Raw genomic sequence first — 12,420 nt, 5'->3', positions numbered from 1 at the left:
CTTTCTGTCCTTCCTCATCGGGCATATTTTGCAATCAAATGCACTTACACTTAGGGACTGTGTCCAGATGTTCAACCTATGTTCCCCTCAGGGGCCACTGTCAGTAAATGCAGGTTTCAGTTGCTCGGAGACAATTATCGGGACTATTTGTTAACTTTTAGCGAAGCACCCCTGAAATCAGTTTCCACCAGCCCACGCCAAGATGCATTTAGTTCTTGTCCTTCCTAGCCATGAGGCTGTCCATCCTCCGGCGTGAGGCAGGGACCCGAGTAACTCACCAGCCTGGGCCTGGAGCAATCTATTTTCAAGTCTCAGCGTTGTCCACACTTCTTGTATGAGCCTGGGCCAGGCACTACAGAATCTCTGGGTGCATCTGCGGTGAACAAGCAGCACTCAGCACAACGGAGCCCTGCCCTGAGACAGGGCCCGTAAGTGTTAAAAGACTTAGTAACATGTCAGAGACCCGCCTGAATAGAGTTTTCCTCACAGGATGGTGAGTGACAAGTACAGCTGCACCTCCCGACATCGGGACTCTCTGGTCCCGCAACAGCTGTTGTCCGGCCGTGCCATGGATTAGCTAAGAGCCCAGGTGGCCAGGAGTCAGGCTGCAGAAGGGCCAGCAGCTGGAAACCTGGTGGGACTGGCAGCAGCCCAGCAGCAGAGCTGGGGTCAGGGTCAGGGCAGCCCCGCAAGGAAGCTGTGGTGCGGTAGCCTATCAGGGAAGCTGAGGCGAGGAAAAGGGAGCCATGGCAACCCCACAGGGAAACTGGCACCACAGCAGCCTGGCACGGGAGCCGGGGCCGCAGCTGCCTGACAGGGAATGGGCGCCGTGGCAACCCGGCAGCCAGCCGAACTGGGGCCAGCAGCAGGCAGCCTGGCCAGAGCCGGCAGCAGGGTGACCAGCCAGAGCCGGAAGCGGAGCAGGTGGCGGGTTAGGGAGCCGGTGGCAGGGGACCTCCCCTGGTCTGGCCCATCCCCTCATTCAGGACCAGTCAGGTTCCAAGGGTGCTGGACCAAGGAAGTCCAACCTGTAGGCGCCCAGGGGAGGCATTTTATCATACAGGCTGCTCTGGCCACAGAAAGGTGAGGAGAAACTGGCAGATGCAGCAGACAGAGAGGTGTGGGAAAGTGGTGCCGGGACACACAGGACTGACAAGAGACTGGGCTGGGCCCTGGGATGAGCTGGCTCTGGGTCCCCTGAAAGGGGTGGGGTCTGGGGCAGAAGGAGCAGGACTGGGACCCGGCCCCTCCTCCCCTTTCAGTGCTGCTGAGGCCACTGGGCGCACACTGTCGGGGGCTCCAGAAGCAATTTAAAGGGCTCAAGACTCTAGCTGGTGCCAACGCCAAGGTAGAAGCAGTGGTGGCCTGGACCCCAGGACCTTTTAAATCACCAGGCCCCAGGCCAAATGAAATTAATAGGTAGCAAGTTTAAAACTAATAAGCGAAAGTTCTTCACACAGCGCATAGTCAACCTGTGGAACTCCTTGCCGCAGGAGGCTGTGAAGGCTGGAACTATAACAGAGTTTAAAGAGAAGCTAGATAAATTCATGGAGGTCAGGGCCATAAAAGGCTATTAGCCGGGGGTAGGAATGGTGTCCCTGGCCTCTGTTTGTCAGAGGCTGGAGATGGATGGCACAAGACAACTTGCTTGATCATTGTCTTTGGTCCACCCCCTCTGGGGCACCTGGTGCTGGCCACTGTCGGCAGACAGGATACTGGGCTAGATGGACCTTTGGTCTGATCCAGTACGGCCGTTCCTATGTTCTTCTGCCAGCTGCCTCCTTAACCCCCTGCCCACTATTGCCAATCCTGGACACACAGGTGAGCGTTTATGGGTGCTCCAGGAATGAGTGAGACGAAAGGGTTAGTGCCCTCCGTGTAAAGCATCATTAGCTAACTGCAGCATTTTACAACACCCCGGCCGGTGCCAGCACGGCAGCCCCACCCTTCTAGACAGCTAGGAAAGTATGAATCACAGCAGCTCTGGAGTATCAGCCGGGACATAAACTGCTCTTGAATCTTGATGCTTTCCTCAAGCATGGGGCTTCCAAGAAAAGCCAAGCTCCTAAGAGGGCCTCACTTCAGATGAAGGCTCCCAACCAGCCATGTGTGGAACCAGCAAGTGTGCGTGTCTGGCACAGGCTGGATGAAGGACATTTCTGTGGGCCTGTGAACCGCAGCGGTGTCCAGGTTGCCTCAAAGATGCACCCAGCTGCAAAGGAGGGAGGAAGGTTGCATCTGGGGTAAATGCCTTGGACTAGGACAACCATTAGCACAATGGGTGAGGGATCTAGGCACCACCATAATACACATAATGAATAAAGGCAGCTAAAACTCAGGCTGTTTCAGAACCAAAGCAGAACCCACTGGGGGGCAGGCAGGGGGCTGGAACATTTTGTGCAGTGGGGGTGCTGACAGCCATCGAGCCAAACTTTAGACCTTAGATATCATGGAAACCATATCAAGCCAGGGGGGCCTAAGCACCCTCCCCCCATCCTTAGTTTCATCGCCTATGGGGGCAAGAACAGCCAATCAGCAGAGCTGGGCGAGACCCAGATTTTTCCATTGCACAAGGAAAGCTGCGATTTCAAACATTTCTTCCATTCCGAAGCGGAGTGAAAACAAAACATTTGAAAATTTCCCACAAAATAAAATGCCCCCAATGTTTCATCTGGGGTCAATGGCAATGTTTTGTGTTGATAAAAATCAAGATGTTTTGTTCCGATTTTGACTTTTTTTCTAATGTGATAGATTAATACAATACAAAATCACATTTACAAAATTAAAACAAAAAAGCCCCTCATTTGCGGAACAGACAATTAAAACATTTTGTTCCAAGTCGTTCAAAAGGGAGTGTTTCCCCCGGCATCAAAATGTTTCTTTTCCAATGTTTCTTTCAAAATAAAAATTCATTGAAACTTGACACTTTTCCACAAAAGGTTTTGCTTCCAACAAATTAGCATTTTCAAACAGAAAAAATGATCTGCTGGAAAGTTTCTACTAGGCGATAGCAGGTTCACAGGATGGACCTATAGGATAAGAACATCAGAACAGTCATACTGGGTCAGCCAAAGGGCCATATAGCCTTGTATACTATCTTCTGTCAGTGGCCAATGCCAGGTGCCCCAGAGGGAATGAACAGAACAGAGAATCACCAAGAGATCCATCCCCTGTCTCCTATTCCCAGCTTCTGACAAACAGAGGCTAGAGACACCATTCCCACCCATCCTGGCAGGAATGGTCATTGATGAACCTGTTCTTCATGAATGTATCTATAGTTTTTTGGTTGAACCCTGTTAAAGTTCTGGTTTTCACAACCTCCTCTGGCAAGGAGTTCCACAGGTTAACTCTATGTAGCTACGTAGTGGTGAAGCAAAATCACTAAACTCTGGTCTTTAATCTTGGGTCCTAGTTAAGGAATTGAAGATTTTAGGAGATACAATCTTATTACCAACAGTCCAGATTTTATATTCACTATTACTGGAGGAGAAACCACTGAGTAATGAGACTACTCTGTCGTTGTCGGATATATTTTGTCTGCCAACATACTAAGTGAATCTCAAGTGGAAGTGACTCTCATTCTAATTAATCCACCCTCATCCCCGTGGATGTAAAAATCAAATGCCTGAGTCTCCTGAGAATTTTTTTGTCCATGTTTTCCCTACCACCATTTATTTATAGCAGCCAGGAAAAAAGATCCTCTCTGCTTTAATCTCATTTGATTTCTTTCCCAATTATAATTCCCAATCTGAGCTTCCTCTGCTGTTAATTTTGTTAGCCCGCTGCAGGTAGCCGTGTTCATGAAGAGATCAAACGCAGGGGCCTCCTTCTAGAACAAGAGAGATCAATGTGTGCACACAAATCAAAACATCTGAGGAGCAATTAGACAAGTGGCATATTTGGCACTGGCCGCTGTTGCAAAGCAGAATATTGGGCTAGACGGACCACTGGTCTGACCCACTATGGCCGCTCTTGTGTTCTTATTCCAGAAATCAAAACTTCCCCGATTGTGAGCTGAAAGCGGAGGAAGATCTGACTTGTGCCAGATTTCTGTCAAATGTCCCCCCCACACCCCCTCTGTTATTTATTTTATACATAGTTCGTTGATTGTCTCAAATGTGATTATAATTACTTGGTGTTCTATTCCTCCCCGAGGGTTTGCCCGGTCAAAATACGGTCTTCAAATGGTATCACTTTAAACAAGCCCAAGCAGAAGAGAGAAAATGCCTGTTAAGGAATGTGTTTATCCGCCATTTTATAGGTCACCTCCTCCATGGAGTGCTATTGAAGAGTCAGCTGGAAAAGGACAGCCACATCCTGGCTACGTCTACACTGGCCCCAAATTCCGGAAAAGGGATGCAAAGCAGGTAAGTCAGAATAGGGAAATCCGCGGGGGATTTAAATATCCCCCTCGGATTTAAATAAACATGTCCGCCGCTTTTTTCCGGCTTGGGGAAAAGCCGGAAAAAAAGCGTCTAGACTGGAATTTCAAGTAGGAATAAGAGATCCTCTGGAAAAGGGCTTTATTCCGGAGGATCGCGCCAGTCTAGACGCTTTTTTTCCAGCTTTTCCCCAAGCCGGAAAAAAAGCGGCGGACATGTTTATTTAAATCCGCGGGGGATGTTTAAATCCCCCGCGGATTTCCCTATTCTGACTTACCTGCTTTGCATCCCTTTTCCGGAATTTGGGGCCAGTGTAGACGTAGCCACTGTGTGTGTTGGTGACGTTGTGCTCTCACCTTTTTCTGGGGATCATAGAACATGGTACGAACATCAATTCCATTTCACAAGTAGATCAGAAGTTACCTATATGCTGCAGAAGGGCAAACTGAAAGGTTGGGTAATTCACCCTAGGGGCTGTGTCTAGACTGGCCATTTTTTCTGGAAAATCAGCCGCTTTTCCGGAAAAACTTGCCAGCTGTCTACACTGGCTGCTTGAATTTCCGCAAAAGCACTGACGATCTCGTGTAAGTTTGTCAGTGTTCATGTGGAAATACTATGCTGCTCCCGTTCGGGCAAAAGTCCTTTTGCGCAAAACTTTTGCACAAAAGGGCCAGTGTAGACAGCTCAGATTTGTTTTCCGCAAAAAAAGCCCCGATAGCGAAAATGGTGATCGGGGCTTTTTTGAGGAAAAGCGCGTCTAGATTGGCATGGACACTTTTCAGCAAAAAGCGCTTTTGTGGAAAAGCATCCATGCCAATCTAGACGCTCTGTTCCGAAAATGCTTTTAACGGAAAACTTTTCTGTTAAAAGCATTTGCGGAAAATCATACCAGTCTAGACGTAGCCCTGTGTATTGTGCAAGGTGAAGTTCTTTCACACCAATCAAGAGGACAGATTCTAGGCTTAGGCACCACTAAAAGCCACTACGGAGGAGCTCAGGGTATGTCTACACATCGAAGTTATTTTGAAATAACTTTCCTTGCATCTACACAGCCAAACCGCTATTTCAAAATTAAATCAAAACAGCGGAGCGCTTACTTTGAAATTGGTAAATCTCCTTCCACGAGAAATAACGCCAAATTTGACATTGCTATTTCGAAATAAGCGCTGTGTAGACACTTATTTCGAATTAGGAGGCCTCCAGCCTTCCCAGGATGCTCTGCTGGCCACAACCAAGAGCTCTCCTCTCCCCTCTCCCCCCCCCCCCCCCCCCCCGCCCCGGAGCCCTTAAAGGGGTAGACTCTGGCCACAGTGCCTGTGCCAGCTCCAAGCCTGCCAGCCCAGGAAACAGTCTTTCCTGCCTCAACCCAGTGCCCCAAAACATGAGCCAGCAAGCCACTGGCAGCCAGCCCTCCACCGCTCCCCAGGAGCAGTCCCCCAGCTCCCAGGAGCCTACCAGGGGCCGCAAAAGGTGGGCACCTGCATGGTCTAGTGCGGAGATCGTGGACCTCATTGAGTTTGGAGGGAATCCTCCAGTGTCCATGCTCTCCCCACGAGAGGGAGGAACGCAGCCGTCTACAGCCGGATGGCTGCCAGCCTGGCCACCAAGGGCCACAGCCACACCCAGGAGCAGGTGCGGATGAAAATCAAGGAGCTGCAGCAGGTGTATGCCAGGACCACGGGGGGCAGCTCCCAACCAGGGGCAGATCCAGACACCTGCCCCTATTTCGATGCCCTGGACCACATCCTGGGGGGCGGGACGGGCCGTGCCCCGCAGGTGATCGTCAACCCTGGGGCAGAGGGCCCTAACCAGGGCACTGAGGAGGAGGCAAGCCAGGAGACGCAGCAGACCAGGTGGAGGGTGCTGAGCAGCCAGGTTCCCCCAGGCCAGCCCAGCAGGCCTGTCACCGGTGTCCTCCAAGGCCAGAGAGGCAACAACAGGTGAGTGCCATCACTGTGCCCTTATGCAGGAGGGGAAGGGGGGACAGAAACCAGGGACTGTGCGTGTGGGCCTCGCTGTCCACGGATCACGCAGCAACTCATGCATGTGCGAGCATGTGCTGCGCCACCTCTGGGCACGTGGCCCCAGCTGGCTGCCACACAGGGGCCTTAGAAGAGACATGACATTCTCCTGACTCCGAGGTGGGACACAGCAGGAAGTGTTCCCTTCCCACGGCCCCTCTCCACAGGGGCAGGGGACACCTCCCCCCATACACACACTCTATATAGCACAGGGGCAGGGGTGTGCTCTCGAGGTAGCTCCCACTCCCGGGGATAGCAGGACATTCCGAACATGGCCTCTGTGTAAGCACATCGGCTCTGATGTTGCAGGGCACGGTCATCCTCCCCTTGCAGAGGGGGACTGGGCTTCACCCACTGTGTCCCCAGGGAGAACTGACCACTACTCTTGTTTCTCCACAGCCGCACTAGCTGCGCCTGCAGGGTGCACCACCCGCCCGCAGGACCACTCATGGAGTGGAGGGGTACCAGCAGCAGCACCTGGGGGCACTGTGAGCCCTGCACCGCACCCACCAGCACTGGGTGCAAGAAGACCTTCAGCTCCGGCGTGAGCAGCTTGCCCGGGGCCATGCCATCTGCCAGCACCTGCAGACCCTGGAGTAGAGCTTGCTGCCTCCTGCCGCTCCAGCGCCTGCTGCCTCCCCAGCTACTGCTCCTCCTCCCATTCCTTCTCCCCCTCCCGCTTCTCCCTCCACCTCCTCCACACCCTCCATCCCCTTCGCATCCCCCTGGGGACACGGTGCTGGGAGACAGTTGGCCCGGCGAGACCCCCAACCCTGAGCTTCCCCTCCCCCTTCTTCCCTTTGTTTCCCCCTTCCAGCTCCCTCCTCCCAGGTTTCCCCGTCCCCTCTCCCACCCTCTCTCTCCCTTTTCCTGCCTCCTTTCCCCAGTCTCACTAGAGTTTCATTCTCCCCCTCCCCCATTTTGTTAAATAAAGAGAGTTTGTATTTATGAAAATACGTGTATTTTATTTTACACCAGGAAGGGGGTTAGGGAGGGGTAAGTGGAAGGACAAGAGGGAGGAATGGGGCACAAGCTCCCAGTGGGGCAGACCAGGGAGACTGTTAGTGCTCCTCAGGGTAGTAGCTCTCCCGCAGGGCCTCCTGGATACTGACAGCCCCCCGATGGACCTCCCGGATGGCAGCCTGTAGAAAGTGCAGCCAAGCTCGCAGCAATGCATCCAAGAGAAGCACCAGAGTGCCCAGGGGCAGCTGGCTCCATGTTGCCGAGTGCTGTGATGTCCTGAGTGAGGGCAACCAGGGCACGCAGAGACAAAATGCTTTGCTGTCCCTCATCGAGGTAGACAAGCAAGCAAGGAAAGCTGAGAACTGGCTGTCCAGGGTGGGAGAGGAGGGCCTTTAAGCACAGACCTCAGTTAGCCTCAGGCAGCAGCCCCACACAGTAAGTCCTAACCTGGTGCCCTGACAGAACTGGTTCTGGCCATCCTTAAATGCGATTCAGAGTCCACTCAGTGTGGACGCGCTCTTTCGAAATAGCAAAATGCTATTTCGAAATGCATTGTGTGTGTAGACTCTTTATTTCAAAATATCTTATTTCGAATTAACTACTTTGAAATTAGATATTTTGAAATAATGCTGTAGCGTAGACATACCCTCAGATATCATATAGGCATCCTGTTGTCCTCCACAGGGGTGAATTTCTCTTTTAGGCATGTCTATGCTTACTGGGAGAGCCACGCTGCGGCGATCGATCCTCTGGGGGTTGATTTATCAGGTCTAGTGAAGACCCACTAAATCACCCACCAATTGCTCTCTCGTTAATGTCAGTACTCCAGAAGCATAAGAGAAGACAACGGGAAAGTTTCTCCCATCAACCCCCTGCAGTGGAGATCCTGCCGCAATTTGACCAACAGTACTTCAACTTCGCTACGGTATTCACTGTATGCATACGGTCAATATTGCCCCTTAGTGAGACCTAATAGTCAACAGCGTAACTTAGGCAAAAAAAACCTAGGAATCTGATTCTCCTGGCAATGTTCACTCCCACAGAATCCAGCAGAACTCATAACACATCCCAGAGCAGGAGTCTGAGTCCCCTCTTCCCTTGCGGTGGTGTAAAATGATCTCAGGCAGTGAAGAAACAAGACCAACAAAAGTGGGGTCCCCACGATACTGACGAGAACAGTGCAAAATACACACAGTTCAGGGGCGGTGACTGTGTTGCTTTTTTCTATTTCCCTCTCCTCTGCCCATCTCCTCTTCCCCCTTTATCTGCAATTTCAATGTGCACCCCCATGAATTTTCATGCCATTAGTACAGTAAGCAGCTTGCCTGCATTAAAAAGGAGGTTGGCTTTTAGCTCAAAAAGTTGTGCCATTTGGGAAAAACATGACAAAAATGGGTCTGTCTTCAAGTTTGTACAATGGGCAAAACCCTTGAATTTGGGGTAGTTTTGTATGTTGTCACAAGTGCTTTAATCACCTCCACTTGAGATTCCCAGTCGAATTACTAGGCCCTAATTTGAGACGTTTGTCTGCTGCAGATGTCTACACATGTACTCCCACTTGGGTTAGCCCTGAATGCTACATTCCCAGGCACAGACGGTGCTGTGGGTGTTGTTTCCAGTGATGAACTACACAGCACTGTTCTCCTCCCCACTGTTCTATGTCTACCTGAATTATTGTAATTGTGTCTGCCCTTGTCAAACATTCGCATTCAACTAGAATCACTTCACCCCGTACCGCTGCACATGAGAACCACGTTTAATCCATTTGGAAAGTGATTTTTTGTTGCTTTTCCCAGGGAGGGCCCTCAGTGATCCTTTGCCTACCCGAAAGCAGCCACGCACAGCGAGACTGAAAGTATCCCATGGACAAACACAGGCACAAAGCACTCAAACGTTCAAGAACAACCCCGCGAGATTTGGGAAGCAGGCCAAACGTGGTAAAAGACCAAATAATCCCAAACTCTGGGGAATTTTGGATTTAGATCCCAGCTTTGTGGCCTGGGCCTAGTCTTGTTTTCAAAATGTGTGATTAATGACACGAATGTCCTTTGCTAGCATAGCCCCTTCCTTCATGAGAAGCTCTCCAAGCAATTTCTAAATACTAAGGAAAAATAAATGGTACTGCATTCCTGTAAAGTAAGTGTTTATAGTACCCATTTTACAGATAGGGAAACTGAGATACAAAGTGATTACTGCCTGGCCACGCACAAGGCCTAATGCTCGACTAAAGCCGCATCCCTAGCTTTGAGGATGTAAGTACCAGCCCAAACACCAGCCAGCAGGCCAGATCCGGTTCACTAGAGTTAGCCCCTGGCGGGCTACCGCCGCTGTATTTACCTGCGTCTCTGCAGGTACGGGTGATTGCAGTGCCCGTTGGCCACGGAGCTGTGGGAAACAGTGTCCCAGGCCACGCCATTTCTAGCAGCTCCCATTGGCTGCCACTGCAATGGCCCCCTACCTGCCATGCCGCAGGTGAATAAAGCCGCGGCAGCCGTCTGGGGGCTAACCCTATCAAAGTGCCGCCATCTTATTCCCTACCCTGACTTAAGCAGTGTCTAGACTGATGCCTCTGGGCCAGAACTGCCCTGAGGTAAGTTTCACCAAAAGAGAGTGAACAACAGACTAGAAAAAAGAGCCCCGAGGGGTTCAGCTCATAGCGCCCTAGAAGCACGTGGCTTTATTTGGCTTTCAAAGCCAGTTATTGTGAGAGCGGCTTTAGCAGGGGAACATAAAACCATCTCTGGATTCCAGGGCTGACAAAGGTTCTGAGCCGCAACACTGAATAGGAACAAGTACAATCCAGTGCTTTGTGCCCTGAGTCTCTCACTAGGAAGCGGAGAAGGTGGCATCCAGCTTTCAGTGTGATCATAGACAACGGTCTCGCCGAGGCTGCGGAGGGGATTAGCCTGGGAATGGCAGTAGTCCCCCAAGCCCGTCGTCATAGGAACGGAGGTGTGCTGGCAGGACATCGTGAGGGGAGCTGCCCTTACGGTGTCAATTCTCCAGTTGAACAAAAGTCTGTCATCCCGGCGTCTCTCCCAGCACTGGAATTCACTTACTTCCAAATAAAACAAGAGCCTGGGTCGTTACGGTGGAGGCTGGGAGGCAGTCGAGTGGCCAGCGGTGCTCTGTGGTGCCTCTCGTGAATGACTAATGCTCTAGTGCGGTTTTATTCTCTCCACAGATATGCACTACGGCACCAATTCCGGCAGCATTTGCACGACTCCTGGATGTGTCACTGCAGGTAATCATTCCTCACTGTATGCAGAAGTGCCCTGTCAGCTGTGGGTACTGCTCCTCCGCCCCCCCCCCCTCCCCGCCCAATGACAGACTATCCTTTAAAACGGGAATGGGCCCGTGGGCCAGACGTGATTCATCAGGGTTAGCCCCTGACAGGCCGCCAGACACTTTGTTCACCTGCACGTCTGCAGGTACGGCCACTTGCAGCTCCCATTGGCCGCGGTTCGCCATTCCCAGCCAATGGGACTGGGCCACCACTTCTCGTAGCTCCCATTGGCTGTGGTTCGCCATTCCCAGCCAATGGGACTGGGCCACCGTTTCTCGCAGCTCCCATTGGCCGTGATTTGCCATTCCCAGCCAATGGGACTGGGCCACCACTTCTCATAGCTCCCATTGGCCGGGAATGGTGAACCATAGCCAACGGGAGCTGCAAGCAGCCATACCTGCAGACTCTCATGTGAATGTAATGTCTGGTGGCCTGCCAGAGGCTAACCCCGGTAAACCATATCCAACCCGCAGGCCGCTTATTGCCAGCCCTGCTTTAAACGGACATGAAAAGAAGAGTGAAAGGAAGGTTGGCAGCTCTAAGGAATAAAAGTTCCCATTTTGCTGCATTTCTAAGGCTAACATTGCCAAAACCTATTTGAAACTTGGGTGGGATTTTCAAAAAGTAACCAAATGATTTAGGAACTCGAGTCTTGTTCACTTTGTGGGACTGTTGCACCTAAGTCACTTAGGCACAATGGGACTTGAGCTGTTAAAGTGCTTTTGAAAAATCCCACCTCTCGTGTGAAACTGAGCAATCCTGTTGCACTGCACCGAGCGCTGGCCAACCAGTGACTGCTTGTGAAAAATCCTTCAAGTGGCATTTCCGAACACACACACACACACACACACACACACACACTCCTAGAGGCAGATCGCACTACTGCTCCAGTCAGGGATTGCCCACAGGCCAGGAGTTTGAAACCCCTGGTTTAACTGGACTTGACATGGCGCTTAGGGCTTTCTGAAGCCGTATAGCACCGGAGCATCTCTCACCCCAGAGGAGCAGTGTGAACTGTTCTGCAGAGCACTTCCTTGGAAACAGGCCTGTACCTGTGCCGTGGGCGGGAACAAAGCAGAGACCCCTGGCTGAACAATCGCGGAGGGTTGTGTGTGGCTTGGACTTCCTATGCGCTCCGATAGCTGGCTTTTGTGATCTGTAGCTGCTAGAATACTTCAGAACATGGATCCGACGACCGAGCCATGCACGGACTTCTATCAGTATGCCTGTGGGGGCTGGCTGAACCGGCATGTCATCCCAGAAACCAGCTCCAGATACAGCATTTTTGACATCCTGAGAGATGAACTGGAAATCATCCTGAAAGGTAGGACGGGGAGGGGCTGGAGCACATAGGCAAAATAGCGAGACTGAGCAGCAGAGCTTTGATCCAAAGATATGTCCCCACCCCACCCCCAGAAGTGGCAGCCAACCCAATGAAATCTGCACTAAACCAATGCATTCACTCCCCTGCCCCCCAAAATAGCATTGGCCGCATAGTCTGTGACTAGTCACTAGGAAAGAGGGCATGGAAGTCATTCTGCTAGAGCCCCTTTTATAAATTAACTAGAAGATTTACCCAGCGTTGTTTGGGTCACCCTGGGGGCACCTGGGAGGTGGGAGGCTCAGGTGGGGCTGGGGATGAGGGGTTTGGTATGCAGGCTGCCCTGGGGAGAGAGGACAACCCCAGTCCCCTGTCACCGCAGCAGCTTGGGGCCAGGTGAGAAGCGCCTCTCAATGGACGCTGCAGCTGAGGGACAGACAGAGAGGC

The 12,420-nt window shown here is 51.7% G+C and overlaps 1 protein-coding gene across 4 annotated transcripts in view; it reads left to right on the top strand.

Annotated features, from left to right (window-relative positions):
• The window catches only part of MMEL1 (membrane metalloendopeptidase like 1), a 75,328-nt gene that overhangs the window by 20,129 nt on the left and 42,779 nt on the right, over positions 1-12,420 (top strand). For 3 of the 4 annotated variants that reach the window (XM_075906222.1, XM_075906223.1, XM_014574383.3), the window contains exons 3-5: positions 9,163-9,303; positions 10,551-10,610; positions 11,815-11,976. In XM_075906222.1, the coding sequence (XP_075762337.1) occupies positions 9,163-9,303; positions 10,551-10,610; positions 11,815-11,976 (363 nt within the window). The remainder of the gene's footprint in view (positions 1-9,162; positions 9,304-10,550; positions 10,611-11,814; positions 11,977-12,420) is intronic. The other variant, XM_075906224.1, reaches the window with a different exon arrangement.

This window comes from Pelodiscus sinensis, chromosome 23, assembly GCF_049634645.1.
Source record: "Pelodiscus sinensis isolate JC-2024 chromosome 23, ASM4963464v1, whole genome shotgun sequence".
NCBI classification, from domain to species: domain Eukaryota; kingdom Metazoa; phylum Chordata; order Testudines; family Trionychidae; genus Pelodiscus; species Pelodiscus sinensis.
The sequence above is the reverse complement of the archived record's forward strand: the minus strand, read 5'-3'. Positions and strand labels throughout refer to the sequence as shown.